This window comes from Haplochromis burtoni, unplaced genomic scaffold (assembly GCF_018398535.1).
Source record: "Haplochromis burtoni strain Fernald_Lab_line unplaced genomic scaffold, NCSU_Asbu1 Contig_74, whole genome shotgun sequence".
Classification (NCBI taxonomy): Eukaryota; Metazoa; Chordata; class Actinopteri; order Cichliformes; family Cichlidae; genus Haplochromis; species Haplochromis burtoni.
In genome coordinates, this window is record NW_024582435.1 from 1,634,211 (window position 1) to 1,653,136 (window position 18,926).

The 18,926-nt window shown below is 42.2% G+C and overlaps 1 protein-coding gene across 6 annotated transcripts in view; it reads left to right on the forward strand.

Moving 5' to 3' along the window:
- The window catches only part of lrp1bb (low density lipoprotein receptor-related protein 1Bb), a 262,657-nt gene that overhangs the window by 53,513 nt on the left and 190,218 nt on the right, over positions 1-18,926 (forward strand). For 4 of the 6 annotated variants that reach the window (XM_042221783.1, XM_042221786.1, XM_042221784.1 and 1 more), the window contains exon 1: positions 14,424-16,247. The exons of 1 other annotated variant lie outside the window; for it this stretch is intronic. In XM_042221783.1, coding sequence (XP_042077717.1) covers positions 15,917-16,247 — 331 coding nt within the window. In that variant the 5' untranslated portion in view covers positions 14,424-15,916. Of the gene's footprint in view, positions 1-14,423; positions 16,248-18,926 lie in introns of those variants that run through there. One more of the 6 variants, XM_042221787.1, reaches the window with a different exon arrangement.

Consider the following 18,926-nt stretch of genomic DNA (forward strand, 5'->3'; position numbering starts at 1 on the left):
CCTAAAAAGAAGTGCAAATACAAAGGTCCCAGCTGGTGGGCTGCATTGCTGCACCAGTGGTGTCAGAGCATTAACTGCAAAGGTCACTTTGTGTGTAACAGAAAGATGCAGCTGGATCATCGGTCACCTTAACAAAAACATTCGATAACCGAGCTTAATGTTGGAACTTCAGATGAAGAATCCGAGTGTGTGCTTGTCACTTTATTTGGCAGGAAGTGTATATAAAATAAATATTTATGCAGTAACGCCTTCAGTATAACCTAATTTATAAAACCAGTGAACTTGTAAAATGGGTATGGGAGCAATGATAATTAGTATGATGAAGTTCCATTAGCTGACACACATCACTTCACATTCGGATATTAAAGGACACGAGTACATACGAGTGAGTCCATGCATGAGATGAACTGATCTGCTGTGGAGTTTCTGCTCACGTCCGCAGCAGGTAGTTTGTAGCTGCATCTCAAGCGCTGACATTGATTATCTCTCTCATTTTGATCATTATTGTTAACGGCGGCTGCTCACACAAATACTTACTCTATGTTACCGTGACAACGTATCACTGCTACTGTAAATGACACAGTCCGACCTCGGAAACGGAGACATGAAAGACTTTGTTCATTGATGACTGTGAGGACCACAGCACACAGACACGCCTCACTGTTGACTTTATTGTTCATTTAGTTGTTTTTAAAGCCATTTTTGTCAAATGAATTTCTAATTTGCTGCTCGGAGCTTTGCTACAGTCAAGTTTGTATTTATGTTTGTGCTGATGTTTAACAAGGCTCTTTAAAGGTCATGTAAGTTGTTTTACTATTATTTCCCCCCTAATAAGCTATCCTCATGCTTCATTTAAAAAGAGCATGTATGGTCCTGCACATATTAACCCAAATCTACAAGTTGCTGCCAGCCTTGTTCATTAGCTGCATAAAGGTCACGCATCGAGTAATGAGGCGAGCTGCACAATTCCACAATTAGACTTTGTTCTCATCAGTTTTGGGTGGCACTGCTGAACTCTCTTATTTTCTCTCTTAATTTGACCTGAAAGGATTTGTGAAAAAGTCAAAGGCTTAACGACTGACTGAGCATTTATGCTTATTGGTGTGCTGTTAGGTATGTTTACAGCGTTTATTTTCAAACCAGTAGTGATAAGTCTGTGAAACTGCTTGCATGCCGTATTATTATTCACGATGAGTGAGTGAAAGTGGATCGAGTGAAGTTGTGCCTGCGTGCAGAAGGCAAACTCGGGGCTATTTGTTTAAATACAAAAACGATTTTTACCACGACACATCAAAAAAAGGCGTCTCGTAACCTTTTAGTGGCGTCTGTCTGTTTTGCATGACGGGGCACATCGGATGGCCTTTTTCCCATTTTCCCTGAGCCACCTGAAGTCACGGAGGTGTAGCTTTCAGGCTCGCGTTATAATCACTCGATAGTGGGGGAGGAGGAGACGCTTAACAATTTTCCATCCCTCCACCTTCAGCATCGGACACACCAAATTGATTTTAATCAGGCAATAAAGTAGATCTGATCCTCTCTCTGTTGACTCACTTTCATGCCCCAAAGAGGCCGACCTGATCGACTTCTCTGATGGATTTTAGTCATAACTGCCAACAGCAGCATCAATACAGACAATCTCTTTCATTTCAGTTGCATTCAGAGAAGACTGGGGCTCGGTTGGTGTTTGTGGAGAGGTTTCAATAGTTTATGTCTCAAATACTTTGATCCTTTAATCCCCGTCCTCCTGAGACGGATAAGATAAAAAATGCACGTCTAATAACGTCACAGTAAGTGTTTTTGTTTGAGTTTTGTTTGTGTAATTGCTGTTTCTGAAACAAGCATAGAAAAATATGACTACGGCGATGCTGGAACACTTTGCATGTGTAACGTTGGTTTGAGTATCTGTGTACTGCACACATTGTTAGTACTTCTTACAGTTGGTGTAAATGTAATTAAGGCTTAAGGGGCAGATAATTAAAGAGCCAGCAGGAGCGTCCTTTCAAGAAGGACTTTATAGGTTTTATATTAAAACAGAAATTGAGAAGTAATTGTAGTTGGGCTGTATTATTGTAGACTGGTTACCTTACAATACGAAGCTCAGTGGGTGACTTGTTATTTGGTGCTATATAAATAAAATTGATTTGAACTGAAACTACTATCTGACAGCAGCATGCTGATATCTAACTGTATATATCTAAAAGCAGCATTTTTAGATTTTGCTTAAAGCTGAATGAAAACTGAAAATATTCTCTTCTCACCACCCAGTTGGCAAGTTTTGCCTGCAGTAGACCAACATAAAATCCCCAAAGCTGTGATATTCAGAGACCCTCCTTGAAAAATAATTTCCATTTTAAAATGTGACCTTTATGCAAAGTTAAAGGGCAAACGCACCCTTCTGGTCCACCGGTCCATTGTCCTGTGTCCGTCTTGTTTTGCGCTTCAGATCATATCAGATTTATTTTACCCTGGAAACGCATAACCAGGGCCCTTCAAAAATACTGGGTATACGTGATAAAACTGTTGCACCGAGTGTGTAAATCCTGACATTAGTTTCACATAAATATGTATGATGATGGAAATGGTTTGCATAAAAAAAGAAAAATACTGGAAAAGGCCAACGAGTGGTCACAGTTTACAAAAGCACAAATGCTGTTTTATCTTTGCTTTTTTGGTTCATTCAAGACTCTGCAGGGCCTTTCATACAAGCCTATAATACAGATCACACTACATATCTGCAGGGCAGAAGGCTGCTCTTCCTGTCCCACAGCTTTGCAAAGGAATTGAGATTTTTGTCTCGTTTAGGAAATATTAATGGAGGCAACTTGTTTTTTGCTTGAGGCTGGGATGTGAGAAGCACTCAGCGTCGTTCCCCGCTTTGTTTAACATGTAATAAATATTTCTTATCATTTCCTCACACTCATTACAGATACTAAACCACTTACATGTGCATTAGCATTAGCATTAGCAATATGATAACAGAGAGTCAAGATAAATTCACGAGTTATTGAAATGCTTCTGTTGTAAAGGTTACAGGATGTACTGCAATAATAACAGCCTTGCTAATATGTACTGTGCAGTCGACTTTTATGGCTGTTAGAAGTTACAGTTAAATACTTTATTTCTTGGCTCTATTGTATGAAGAAAACTCTGACTCCCTGAATTTGTTGAGTCATAGCAGATGATGATAAACACAGTGCATCATGAGCACAGTGCATCACAGTGACTCAGTAAACCATAAGTATTTAACCTAACCTTTATTTAAACCATACTGCACGACCAGTATGAGGACCATTTACTTCCTCATTTGCGTTCTTCCATTTCCTTTCTTTTGTGTAATATAGTGTTTTTACTCCTGACCCATCAGGGTATGGACTCCACTACACGCCTAAAGGTGTGCTGTGGTTTCTGCATCAACATGTTAGCAACAGATCCTTAAGTCCTGTAAGCTGTGAGGTGGAGCCTCCAAGTATTAGATTTGCTTGTCCAACACATCCCACAGATGCTCGATTGGATTGAACTCTGGGGAATCTGGAGGCCAAGTCGGCAGCTCAAACTCAAACTGGTTGCTGTGATCCTCAAACTGTTTCAGAACCTTTCCTGATTTGTGGGAGGATGCGTTCTCCTGCTGAAAGAGGGAGCACGGTGTATGTGCTCTGCAACATGCTTAGGTGGCAGTAGTCCTTATCAATAAACTTCCACATGGATGGCAGGACCCAAGGTTCCCAGCAGAGCATTAGCACAGTTCCCAGCAGCGTAACATTGCCTGGACATGGGCACCTTGACAGATGGAGCTCCATACACAACAAACTGCCATTCTTCACCTTTCTACCAGAACCAGCATGAACTTTTTCTGGAATCTGAGCTACAGCAGCTCGTCTGTTGGATCGGACCACACGTGACCCTGTCGCTGGTTTACCACGTTCCTTCCATGGACCAGTTTTTGTAGAGTCTTACTGCTGCAGACTGGGAACTCCCCACAAGAGCTGCAGTCTTGAACCTGCCAATATCCTTCAGATTGCCCATTTCTCCTGTGCCGAATACATCAACAAAGCACATTAACTGTATTTATAGTGGTGTTGTACAAGCAGAGGAGGACGGCCGTAGTGATAGATGAAGCTATACTGAACATCAGGACATTTTTTTAGATAGATCGATGACACTGTACATTTCTTTATAAAAAGAGCTTTATGCATGAACAGAGCAATACTCCCGGGAAGCATTTTCTTTAGCCCTTGGTTCATATCCCAGTGAAACGATCACACCACTATCATGGCTTATAAGGCCGGTTTGTGTTGTGAGTAACATTGGAAGGGACATGTTGGAATGAGGCTAATCAGATCTGCGTAAGCCGACTCCCAGCTGTGCAGCTTTGCACATTTCACTGATAACTAAAGTGGAAAACCTTAAATAAAGGGCAAGTCCATCTTAATCGCATGTTTCTATGGTCCAGTGGCAACCAATGAGACAGAAATGTCACATTAGCCAAGTGAAGGGTTTTTTTTTTCACTATATAAACAGTCAAACTATTGTTGCTTATTTTGGCTTCACATTAAATAATCAATTTTGGCTATGACCACTTAAGAGGTTAAAATGTAACTAATATGTGATACTATGGAACAACATAATCGCTACACATGACTCTTATTATTATTCTTAGGCTACGTTCAGTCTGCAGGTCTTGATGCTCAATTCCGATTTTTTATTCAAATCCGAATAAGTAGTGTTCACACTACAAATAAAATGCGACAGCAAACGCGCTCTAGTGTGAACGCTCAAAGCGCCAACATGCACAAAAGAAGACGTCACACACAACGCGCTCAGTTTAGACCCAGAGCAACAGTATTGGTTGACTGATGGCCTTAATATAAAGACTTCAGACTTTACGTTTCCCAATTTTTTTAAGTTATTTTGTCATTTACATAGTAATGTAAATAACCTAATAATGATCCTTATTGCTGTTTTAGAGGAGCGGTGCTTCAAAGGATAGTTGCAGATTATACAGTATAAATAAAATGTTCACGTTTCTCCAACATTGTCTTTCCAACAGTTTCACTGACATCTACGCTGGATGGCCAGGAAGCGTTCATGATGTCTTCTCCTGCGCTGATAATTGGCGTCTGTCTTGTGTCAGTGACGTAAAAGACAGATTTAATGCGACATGACCATCAAACAGCAGTCGCTTTCTAAAACATCGGATATGTATCGGATTCAGGACCACATATGAAAGTGACCCAGATCGGATTTGAAAATATCGGATTTGTGCCGTTCACACTGTCACACCATGATGGATATGGGTCGCAGAGGGTCAAAAAAGTCAGATTTGATGCGCTTTCGCCTGCAGTGTGAACGTAGCCATAGTCACTTGTGCCACATATGGCTGTGTGGGGTTCACAGAGAGAGACGCACTTTCTCATTCACACCCAAGTAATTTAACACGCATGTCTTTGGCCCTTTGTGGCACAGGAAGAAAGTTCAAAGTCCAGTTGCAGTCTTGTAAAACATGACCTTTTCAGAGGATTTTTTTAAAGTAATAACTATTTTTTTTAGTAGTAGTGTAAGAAGAAGATGACTTGTTCTCTGTCTATCAGGTGTCTGTTGGAAAAAGTCTGTCGGATAAACTGAAAACAGCAGATGGGACGTCAGTCTTTAAGAAAATCCCTCCGTCAGTCATTTATCTCACATGCTTTGACTGTAAGCAGTGTGCCCACAGCAGGATTAATGCCATATTTAGACTCGCTCCAGTGTTAGAGGAGAATCAAACTGTAAATATGTATATAATCTTAATTCAGTCACTCATTGTTTTATCTTTTCTAACTCTATAGCTGAAATAAAGAATGCGAACATACTGTTTTTGTGTTGTTTTTTTACGAGGTGATTTTGAATTGAAGTCGAGTGTGGAGTTGTTAAATAACGGCCGTCTCTTTGCACCGTGAGGAGGCCGGGAGGATGTGATCCCTCACTATAACGGCTTCACTCCACTCTGATAATGCTGTTTAATCCGGAGGCTACACCCAAGGCACCGACATGCCCACAGCCTCGCGGTGGAAACCTTGACTGGCACTTCACCCCTCAGTGATGACAAAAACCCCGTCTACTTAAGCAGCTATTACTCCACCTGATTGGTAATCATGACATGGAGTGTGGCATAAATCTCTCACACTGCAGCTGGTTAAGATAGAGGTCTTTGAAGGAACACAGTGATTAGGTGACCTTGGATGGAGCACAGAAAGGGGGCCAAGCGAGGAGCGGCTTTGGGGGGTTGTACTTTTCTATTATTGGCGGTATAATGACACATTCTCATGCAAATGAAATTCACATACGTAGGTTACAGCCCATTTTTAAGAGCTTGAAACTGTACAGCTCCAAGCTCATCTTCATTTCTTACCCTGCTATTCATCCTCACACACTTACTGATTTAATTTGGACAAACTAAGAAGCAAAAAGTTTTTCTTCTTCTGATAAATTCTCAAACAGCAGGTTTGCTGCATTGTTTACACAGTAAAAAACAATTAAAGGAAATCTGGCCTCACACTGAGTTAATACACCTAACAGCTTAAATCAGCACCTCTTCAACGGTCTTTGGAATTAATTTGCATCTGAAAAAGCCAACAAAGCTCTTCCATGTGGAGATGATCTCGATGTATAGTTTAGAACAAGAACATTAGTTTGACAGGTTACCCTGTGGGTAAAGTGGATGCGCTCATTCACAGCTGACACGTCAAATATAAGGTCTGAATTCAGATTCTAGACATGCAGTTTGCAGCTTTTATTAAGCTGAGCTTCTGAAACAGTTTGTATGTTTTCATTAAAAAGTTTATTGTGCTAATAATGCATTTATTAATCGTAATGTAAACATTAGGGGTGCAACGATACTCGTATCGATATTGAACCGTTCGATACAGTGCTTTCGGTTCGGTAAGCATATGTATGAACAATACAAATTTTTTTATTTATTTGATCAACTTTCCTTCTGACGATGCTGTCTGTGTTGAGCGCTCAGCGGATCTGCGTTCGACTACTCCGCCTAGGCTGCACTGTCGAGCGCAGATCACTGAGCGCAGCGCAAGCTAGCAAGACAGAAGCTAAGCTCGTTGCAACATGGCAAATTGAACCTCCCCCACCCTCATTCAGATCTGGCGTTTGGAACTATTTTGGTTTTCATGTGACGTATGACCCTGAAGGTAAGCGAGTCATGGACTAAAGTAAAACAGTATGTTGGATGTGCCACGCAATGCTCAATTACATGGGTGGGAACTAGTGTTAGCGCAGTTAGCTCGTTAACGTGTTGACGCCGTCCAGCCCCACGCACGGGGCGATCCGCGGTAGCTCGTTAACGGAGATTTGCCGTGTTGTGGCGTTAACGTCATTTCAGATTAACGCTGACAGCACTAGTGGGAACACAACGAATATGACTGCACATTTACTCCGACATCATCCTAGTGCAAAGACAAGTGGAAGCAGACAAAAACAACAAGCAGCATGCTACAAACTTTACCCGAGTCATTTAGACAGCCGTTAGCACAGGATTCTCCTTATGGGGACCTGATATGTTTAATATGCTGCTGAGAATATAGCCCAGAAGAAGCGGATAGTATAGCTTTTATTTTGGAAAGAGCCATTTCTCTGTAATAAACTCTCTTTTCCAAAGATGAGTGATTTCTCCATCAGATAGATTATTTTTTATTACTTTGTTGTTTCAGCAACATTAAATTTAAAAACTGTACTTTTGAGTTAAAATATATATTTATAATTTTAATAAATGACAAATTAAAAAGGCATGAACATTTTTTTTGTATCGAAAAAATATCGAACCGTGACACCAAAGTATCGAACCGAACCATGAATTTTGTGTATCGTTGCACCCCTAGTAAACATAAGCAAAATAAGGTTGTTCATGTCAATAAGGCAGTTGTATTTACAGATAGCAATGTGGATTTTTTTAATGCCCCGGTTTCTCGACTGGCATCACAGATTTCAACAGTCTGTCAGCTCAGGTGATGAAAATCATCGGATCGTCTCCGAGGTAGAGTCACAGAGTCCTATTTATAAGTTCCTTGCAGTAGAGTGAAGTGCACTCAAAATACTGGAAATATCTACTATATGTTTCTGATGTTTCTGATGTTTGAATTTAAATTCATATATATGTTTTTGACACATGCATATTGTACCAACAAGCACAGCGAGTCAGACGCTGTCAGTCAGGACAACAAGGCAGCCTGCAGGGTAAACAAGGTGGCTTTTAGCAATGTGAGAGAAGAATCAAAGTGACAGTCACAGCAGTAACGTTGCTATTTAAACGTGTGTAACAGCAGCGGCGTGCGTCTCTGTCGTCAGCGTGGACTTTGATCACGCTTTAAGTTGCCCGTCTTTGTCATTAAGCAGCGGAGCTACGCAGGAACTCTGATTCTTGTAACTTTGTGACCACTGCTGCGGTCGCCGCTCATGAAACAAGAGCCAGGGTGACAGAAAACGACATTAATAATCCTTTAAGCTCTTAAATTTCAAAAGATTACTTCTGGCTGTCATGTGGGTGCAGTGCCACGCTGATCCATCTGCTAAGCGTTTCCTTTCCACTACTGTTAATTAGCCCAGTCCTCAAGACCCACTTAGCTTGCATGTTTTGCGCTGTAGACATCCTGCAGACGGCTGCACATCTGATCCAATTAAGAGCTACACATTCACCTGACACCTCAGTCAGATCAGGTGTGAAGAGCTCGGTTCTCGTTCAAATTGGAGACATTTACTGTAAAATCTTCACAGGCAATTATAAGACATTGCATCTTGTCATGAGAAAGCACGGAGCGGCGCCTAACCCGAGTAAAAGCTTTAACATGCTCATCTTAAATAAATCAATCAATAAAATGGGTTTGAGAGAATTTCAGGAAATAAAAGAAATCCCCCAAAATCAAACCAATAAATCCCTGTAACTCAGCATCAGGTGAATTCATCCTGATTGTTGTTGGCGAGACCAGCACAGACCCGTCACAGTCTGATAAATCAGAGCTAGAAATCACCTCGCTCACCTTAACATTAGCGAGGATTCGGTTACTTTGACTTCACCTAACTGTTAGCAAATGTTTGTGCAATAAGACAGTAAACTCATCAAAACCCCACAAAGGAAATCAGAATGCTTTGAGAGCTGTTTTAATATGTTGTGAATCTTTTAATAACTGTGATAATGTGAACAGTAATGATTGTTATCGGGATTCATTTCCCTTGCGCGCTCTTAATGTTATTGAAGTTGTAACGTATCAGATAACGTGTCAGATATCAACATCATTCATGCCTTGTTCACATAATTCTTGTAATATAGTTATTTCTTCATAAATGCATCCTCGGCGGTGGGATAAAAGGGTAGGAACGCAGCTTAAGATCGCTCTCATGAATCATTCATTGTTTACTGGTGCAGGGATTTGTGCCAAGGAGCAGGAGGCCATTCCACCATTGTCTCCTGAAACTTTTCATACGGTGCTGCCTTTTAATAATTTGTTGACATGCCCCTGCTGTTGTTGCGAAAATAAAAGTGACCTCTCTCTGTAGTGAAGGTCAGGCGGCATCTAATGAAGGCCCCAAAGCCTACAGCATTGATTTCTCACCCGCTTCATGTCGAGAATGCAGAGCTGCTCAGCATCGCCACGGGGGATGGCCGCGGGTGCAATCTGGTGTTTCCTGGAGACAGTTATGTGGTATCTCAGATTCTGTAAACATAATTGCTTATCTGTCTTAGTACATTATCATTTTCTCCCGTCTCAAACAAAGCTCCGTCTCGAGCTGGCTTGAGAAAAACAACTTCTGGAGTCGAGAAAAAGAGATTTAGGGCAGCGGATCGGATGTGCCCGTAAACGGCCGGGCGTGCGTCCAGGAGTGCTGCGACATTCTGCAATCGCTCATCGGCGAGCAGAGTCACGGCACTCTCTCGTCTTCATATGCTGATCAGATTTGACGCGGATGGCATTTAAGTCTAAATAGCACATGGCGTATGTCACTTCTAGAGATACGCTTGTAATAAAGATTCATTATGCAGGTGTGAGGCGTCATTGAGATGCATCGCACTACTTTGCATCTTTTGGCAGATTAAAGATATGAAGATTAAGGCAGAGACCGCATTATACTGTTGTTATGCTTAATAACCTGCTTGGTTTGGCTCACAGCCCCGCACTCATCCATAATGCATGTGACCTGCAGCTGGCCGGGATGCCAAGTGGACTCTGACGCTGTGAGACGTTTGAGATCGCTGATGTATGTGCGCGTCTGTGGACTCTATAACTCTGTGCACTCTGAGCACATCAGGCACAAACTTCAGGAGACCTTTTCCGGTTGTGACTTCAGCCCACTGCGGATCAAACCCGTGTCAGTGCGTTCACCTTCACCCTGTCACCATTTCACGGCTCGTCCCTCCACAGAGCACTACCTGCTTGTTAAGTGCTGACGTATCGACCTTCTGAGAATACAGTTTCCAGGTCAGAGCCTCGACCGCGTAGGCTCAGGCTTCTCTTTATAGTCCCCCACTGTTCGTATAGATGAGTCTAAAAGAGTCGTGTTTTTCTTCCTCAGACAGGCATTCAGTTTTTGGTGATATGAGATGCAATATTCTTGTGCTCACTGACTCTTCCCCTTTTTAAAATTTCATGATATTTCTGTAGCTATCTGGTAACCAGCCTGGCTTTGTTATCCCTCCAAAGATTTGCTATTTTTAAAAAAATAAGCCAAACAAAACATAAAGCACAGAAATATCTCAGTCTTCATTCAGTATCGCCAACTCCAAATGGATCTCATTTGAGTGTACATGTTTTGTCTGTTTCTTTTTCCTCGGTGCTGATTTTGCTGTTTGTCGAGAGCAGTTACGCTGATCGCTTTTTTGAAGTTGCGGATATGAAGGCTCATTGGGAAGCAGACGTGGCTCTTATATCACACAGGCTGTGCGCTGCTGACTGAGAGCCGTCATGATTTGGTGTCACAGTCACTCAGGTCTTTGTACTTATTCCAGATGAGTTTGACCAGAATCTTCCACACGCTCATGCTCGTGCACGCCAGCATATCTGCATGTGTCACTGACATGTTTGCTTCTCTCTGGCTGCTCGATGACCTCGACCACCTTAGATATAGCATGGGCCCATTGCACTACCCTGTCCTGTCCAGAGGGGGGAAGTAACTAATTACATTTACTTTTGGGATTAATTTTACTGGTTCCAATTTCATTGTACTATTGTACTATATATGACTGTGCAATGACAATAGACTATACTTTCACTTGAGTAAAATTATTAGGAAGTAACTCTACTACTACTCTTCTGGCTACTTTACTCAGTGTGAGTAAATCCAGTGAATGAACAATAAACACGTTTTAACCAAAGATGGAGACACAAAGCTGCAGTTTATGTCACAGTGAGACTTTTTCTATCTGCTGAGCCTGTCGGAGAAGTAAAGTAACACCATATATGTCACTGGAAGTACTTTACCCTGTTCTAATATGTGTATATTTGCCTATTACCTACATTATTATTTATAATCATGTTATTTATAGGTAGTATTTTTTTTCTTTTCAGTCGTTCAAATACCAAAATTTGCACTAAACTTTATATTTCTGCCTTAAACCTTAAATCAGATGTTATGATCAGTACTCAAGTAGCTTTTTAACTCTTACTTGAGTAAAACTTGGTTGAGGTAGTTCTCCTGTTACTCTGCCACCTCTGGTCCTGTCACATTCCCACACAGCATCCTGCTGAATGTAGCACCGAGTAAGTCGGATGAGCTGCGAGCAGCTTATTTAAGAAGCAGCCTCTTGACTAATAAATATTCCCAGATCAGCTTTTTCTGTTTCAGCTGTGCAGCAAAGCTGGCGTTAAATGCACCTTTTGCAGTCACGTGCTGCACTGCTGCTTTTATAACACAGGTTTGGTTGAACAGGCCTCTGGCTTAAGACTTATCCAGTGTACCATATTTTGAACTGTGTGTCTGATGCAACTGAGGGGATTATGAGGTCTTAGCAGTTTGTAGTTTACCTCATTGGAGTATAATATTGTTTAGAAAGATTTATAGAGGCCTAAGCTCTTGTGTGCGTCTGAATTTAATGGGAGAGAGCAGACAGGACAGCGGATGCCTTATTGCAACATGCAGGGTGAAGAAACATGTTGTGATGTCTGAGCGCTCATGCTACAGCATTTCAGGCAGAATAATTGGCTCAACACTCCAGAATTCTTACATACAAAAAGGAAAAGAAAATGATCAATACAGGGTACATACTACAAAAGACTGCTGGCTGGTCTTGCTTGGGTAGGTTTGCAAACCATCTTCCCTGTCTGCCTGCCTCTTAATAACTCTTTCTTCCTCTGAAAATCTGGCACATTTCAAAGGCTCAATGCCTTTAATGAGCCAGTGTTGTGCCAGTGCGGCTGCTGGTGTCGGGAATGAAGCTCGGAATAATGTGGCCGTCCGAGTGCCGGGTTGTGTTTCCCACTGCTGCGGTAATGCAGCTCGTACGGCTGCGTGCTTCACCTGCAGAAGGTGGAGCTCACCTTTGCAAAATGTCTTTCTTGCTCCAATTTTGTTCTCCTGCAGTCATCACTCCGGTGATGTGTGTGTGTGTGCGTGCATATGTGTGTGCGTGCATGTGTGTGTGCGTGCATGTGTGTGTGTGTTACGCCACCAGCTTCTTATGAAAATACAACAATCTTCAGAATAGAAGAGGAACAAAAGAAAAGTGGAGCAGTTACTTTGCTTCAGTCGTGCGTTCGTCCCCCTGTTGTCCCCTAACAGCTGCAGGGACGGAGCAGCCTGTCAAGGCGAGCCTGTTTGGAAAAGCAGAGGGGAAAGATGAATTGACATAAGAGGTCATTTGCTTTGCTCATATTTGGCCCCTTAGCTTTGAAGATGAAGTGGCATGAAAGGAGGTAGAACATCAGTGGGTAACTGGGTTGCTCTGAGGTCCAGGGACAGCTTCTTTCATGGTTTCCATCACTAGCTGAGGAAATGGCCCTTCTGTCACCAGCCCTCTGCTTTTTAGGAGTAATCAATTCAGCTCTGAAGGCATAGGAGACATCCTCTTAGAGACTTCGGCAAAGTGAGCGTGTCCCTGCCAACCTCAATCCCAGCATGTGCTTATTGATGCTTTACTATTTCATGTAAATAATGTCGTTGCAATACTTAGCTTTTATATAGTGTTTTTCTTTTTCCAGTGCACTGAAGCCAACGAGCTCATACATGCCACTGTTAAATAATCCTATAAGCAGTTGTGTATAAGATCAAGAATGCATGTAGAGGAAGCTCCCTGTGGAGAAGAAGAGTGGAAGCCCAAATCTGAGAAACTAGTCAGTTAATTGGTTAACTGAGGTCATAAATGGGGGCCTTGGGAGCCGCAGCGTGGATGGAAAAAAGGTACAAAATGTCCTGAAGGGGGAACAAAGGATCGCAGTCCTGACCACTAGGCCTAAGAGATGTGTCACAGGAGCAGGGAACAAACGACCTGCTCTACAAACCATCCAGAGTGCAGGTGGGAATAGTAGGGAAGAGGAATAGCACAGGGGTAGACCACCGAGAGCTGAGCAGTGCTGGAAGAACTGGGAGAAAGAGGTGTGACGCACCACCAGCACCAAGTGACTGGTGGACCTAAGAGCAGAACACAGTGACTTCCCAGAACAAGAACTAGTCATCCTCACAAAGGCATACATCCTACAGCTGCAGGATGAAGAGCTGGATCTAACATCTGACATCCACAGCTGCTGGCTAAAGAGGCTAACAGCTCTCCATGACTGAGTATGCACGAGTCAATACAAGAGCACAGCTCAGAGAGCTAACACCAGAGAGCCAGAGCAGCGGCTCCTGGTTGGTAGAGCAGTACAGCAGGACTCTAAGACCAGGCCTCGATTCACTACAAGAAAGAGTGCGACTCACTGGCTCGTGCATGGATAAGAGTGCTAGTAACGTTCATCAGAAGCTCAGTGGGACTGTGGAGGTACAAAAGGTCCTGAAGGGTGTTTCCAAAAAGGAAACATCATAAAAACTCTTAAGGTCATGAAAATGATTTTAGATTTGGCAATTCAATGACGCGTCCAAACAGCCAGGTCGCCGCACTCGCCGCTCCCGTGTCAGCGCAGAGCAGGCACACTGTGCCCCCCCCCTCACCCCGTGTGTTTAGATGCTGCGCCATGCCTTAGACGCTTTGGGGGGGGGATGTGTCTTTGGATATTATTTATATTTTCACCAGTTGTTGTTTTTGTTGTTGATTTTTGTATTATAGTTTGTCAACAGTACTTGTTTGTTTTAAATTGTTTACTGGTTTGCTTTTTATTTATTTATTTTATTTCAGATTTTTCTAAAAAAAAAAAGTAAGTAAAATGTATTTATATATACATACAGATAAAAATCACAAAGTGCTTTACAACAAAGAAAATGCCAAAAGAAAAGAATGGAAATACAACAAATAACAACATAAAACAGTAAAATACAACATAAAAACAACAAATTAAAAGCTTGCCTGTATGAAAATGGCTTCAGCTGATTTTTAAAAGCATCAGTGGATAATAAAGCATTTTCTATTTAACCATAAGCTTTGTCCTAACTATGTCCTGGGTTTTAACTATTTAGTAATAAAAAAGGAATCATCATAAAAACACTCAAGGTCATGAAAATGATTTGAGATTCAGCAATTCAATGACAAAAGTATCGATATCGGTGATACTGGCTCGTATAATAAGCAGTATCGCGCACCACTGCTGCTTTCTTCCCTTGATACACAAAACTGTCATTTAAAAACGACTTTTTGTGTTTACATGAGTTTTTTTTTACTCTATTTTTAAAATTGTTTGATGATCTGAAAATGTAAGTGAGGAAAAGAAAAGCCAAAGAAACCAGGAAGTGTGTGTAACTGTGGTTCGCCCAAGACTCTAATATGTAATTTGTTTGATGATGTTGAGAGAAGCTCAGTGACACCGGCTTACGTGGAAATTATTTGTGCTGCTGAGAAATATTGAGCTCAGAAGGACAAAATAAAGCCGATGTGCTGCCTGGACTTACCTTTTACCTGAATCTTAATTATTATTTTTGTTTAAGGTTTCGAGTGCTTTCATGTGTAATTTTAAAAATGTTCCCCTTTAAAAATTGAGAAAAGCACTTTGCATATATAAAACAAAGGCCTTGATTTAAATAGTAAGATTTGAAATATTGCATCAGAGGGAATACGAGGAGCGGAATGGATGAGATGTTTGACCTTTTCAGATTTGTCCCTGGGTGGTGCATTTGCCGGAGGGTGCCGGGGGCAGCAGTGCGTTGAATTATCACTCCCACTGTTGAAACGCTTCAGACCTGATCCCCCACTTGCTTCACTCCCACCACTAATGGGTTAGGAACACACTGGGAAAAAGATGGAGCGAGCGAGCAGGAGGGAGTTGGAGCCCGTCTGATTGTCCGTGGGTTAAGCTTCGAAACAAATTGCAGCTTTCGCTCTGTGCTGAGGGGAAGTAACGGCAGGTCATATTGTGGTGTCAAATCTTTAGCGAAAGCTGGTGTCATTCTGCAGTATGATCGAACTGAGTCTGTGACAGCTACCGGCAGGAAACGTGTCAACGCTTTGATAGATGCTCGCTGTATTGAAAGGCTATGATGACTTTTTAGTTGACTGGGCTTTCACTGAACTCCGCACAATACTGAGAAGGCAAAAAGATAAGAACAAACTCGCCGAGTTGCTTTGGAATAGTTTTCCAAGTCACGAAGGACATCGCGTCTTTGTTAGAGTAGCTGTCAAAACCACAATGCCCGGGCAGCGCCAGCTTTTTTTCCTGTACAGAAATGTGTGGCCTCCTGTTCTGATAAAGAACTGCGGCCTGCAGACGACATGCCGCTGACTTAAGGACAGCTCTCTGCTGATTGTAAGCGAAGATGTGCGTACACTCTATGTTTCTCTCGACTTCCTGCATTGACGATGATAATTCTGCGTGCAACAACGCCTCTGCATACAAGCATTTGCATTGAAAGTGACAGAAGTCACGTCGTCTCCATTCACTCCTGTTGTGTTGACGCCCAGCGCATGTTTTCTGCCGAAACATGCGCTCATGCATGCGTTTGCTCAGTACCATCACCTCATGCTGCATCTCTTCTGTCTCCTTCTCCACCCCTCTGCTCACGCCATCCAGACATCTTGTGCGACGTAGGGGAATTTCACTGTCACAACCACGACACCTGCGTGCCCGAGGACTGGCTTTGTGACGGCGAGCCCGACTGCCCCGATGAGTCCGACGAAACTGATCACGTGTGTAAGTTTCTCATTCCACCCATTTCTTACTGATGCACAAACACCTGCCATATGAAATTCTGCCATAATTCCTCATTTGATACAAAGTTTCATACTAACAGCACACAACATTATCTGTGTTTTACCCAAAAAGGTAACGTTGCTTTTATTTGTTTCCTGTGGTTTCCTCCTTCATGCAGCTTTGGTGATTCTGACGAAACTTATAGAAACAAAACATAATTTAAACACATGAAAGGAAAAAAATGTAAATATGTGATTTAAATCTATGATTTGAATCCAGGTGAATCCGATTGTGGATGTCTGCTACGGGTTGTGAAAGTATGCATGCAGCATTTACAGTCACATTTGACACTTTGACTCATTTTGATGTGACTGAGATAAACTGAAGTTGACCACAGCTGCTGATCGACTCTGTGCCTCCTTGGATTTCTGCGCCTTTTGCGATTTCCTCTCTTACTGCAGCTAACAGGCTTGCTTGCTGCATGTGATGTGGCAGCACTGAACACAGGTGTGAGCCTGAGTTTTGCTTTTCTGTGTTAGGCTGTGATAAACTGGTGACGTGTCCACGGTACCTTAATTCTTACCTAATATATCATGCCATTCTCTCAGCACGCAACAGTGGGATAGTTGGAGATATCTTCTGTGGGACCAGTACTTTTTAAATGAACGCGACACATCACCAGAAACGCTCGTCCCCTTTAGATTCAGTTAAATAATGCATGTAGACATTCATTTGTCTTGCAGATATGCGAGTGCTTGGTGCACTGCTGTGATTACTCACCGTCTTTAGTGTGTTATTATTACCTCTGTTTACAGAAGTGCCAGTCCAATGAACTTATCTGGAATATGATGTTTTCAAGAGCTAATGGAGACGTGTCTGATCTAGTTTAAAACAAAAACATTGCAGCGATCACAAAGCAATTACTTGGTGGGATTATTGCAAGTGCTGCATGCAGACGGATATGAAGAATCAGCTTTTCCCATCCCAGCACAGTCGTGCAAACCTTCATTTATCTTTCACATCTGATTGGTTTATGTATAATCTCTGGGGCATTGTTATTTACAAACATATATTATCTTTAATAAAGAAACGCAGCAGCACGTTCGCAGTACTGTGACATAGATGGGTCTTTGTAAATGATCGCGACGCTGTCACTGTAACGCAGATGAAAAAGGTAGCACAACTAAATTATTAACATTCAGCCCAGGTTCCTCATCAGTGTGAGTTATCGGGCATAATTAGGACTTTATAGTTTTGGCAGTGACATCTGTGCATAAATTGTCCACAGCGCGCAACAATTATTTATGCCCTCGCCTGCAAGAGGTCATGTATCATGTAGGCTTCTCGTAGCTGCTCTGCTTGTTGCAGAGGAAGATGAAGGACCTGATTACGTACGTCTAAATTAAATAATTACACTTAGCAGATGTTCACAGCTGTATGCGTGCTCGCTAATGTACAACAGTGCGTACGCAACAGAGATGTGGTCTGCTGCAGAAACTCCCCTGCCTCTGTGCATGCTGAGATAAAGCAACAGCCCTCTGACATTAGACATGATCAGAAAGTACAGACGGGACCTCGTAGGATGGGTTGTCTTTCTCAAGATAGAAAAAGTAAAAGCAGATAGCATGACAGTTACTGCTGTCTCTTTGTTGATAAAGTGGATTGCTGTGGGGTTTTCTGTGCTACATATATAAGTCAACCTTTAATATCTCAGACGCGGCTTATTGCCTTTTTCTAAACACATCACCACCATTATTTCCAAAAACAGTCGTGTAGGACAGCATGAAGCTTTGACTGCTACAGAAACTATAGACTAATGTTCCCTTCCCTCACCACATACGTTAGCTCTTTTCGTTCCTTCGCTTGCCTCGTGATTTGAAAGATGCTTTTGTTGTTGATGATGGCCGGCGAGGCCCAGCGAGCCGTGTGTGGTTGGGCTGTGAGTGCAATTGTCTGGAAAATAACCGGGACTGGTCGTATACGTCCCTTAGAGGAAGGAAGATCATGACAGGAGTTGGTGAGTGAATGGTGGGTAAATGAGAGACTCTCCTTCATTACTGAACAAGAGCCTGTAATCATACCTCTGTCGCGATTCAATGCAACATATGATTGGGCAAGATGGGGAACAAAATATTTTACAACAACAAAACTGAACAAGCTGCCAGCTAGGGCTGCCACAAACGATTATTTTGATAGTCGACTAATCAGATCATGGATCCATTGGACGTAAAACGTGCAGCTTATTGCACCAGCAGCATCTGCTCTTATAAAACTATCATTAGCTTACAGCGGGAAGTGTTTCAGGTCTGTGCTAACTAAAAATAAAGACAAGATGATAGTTTAATAAACCTTTAATGAAATTTGCAGATTGTTTCGGTTTAATAAACTCAGCCGTCTGCTCCTTGCTATCAACTCTACACAGCTACATTCTCGCCTGAAAATATGTTAAACGTTTATTTTGTGACCCAGAAAGAATAATAAGAGTAAAATTAAAACTAACTAGCTGCCGCCATTGTTGGAAACTGGAATTGGCTGGGCCGCGCTATGAATTCTGGGATAGGTCGGGCCATGAAGGATACTCCCGACCCATCCTTCAAGAACGCATTTGGAGGAGTCTTTGAATTTGGACAGCCTTCGTCACGTCGCTGTGACGTAATTGGCCTACAAATGTGGCCTCGA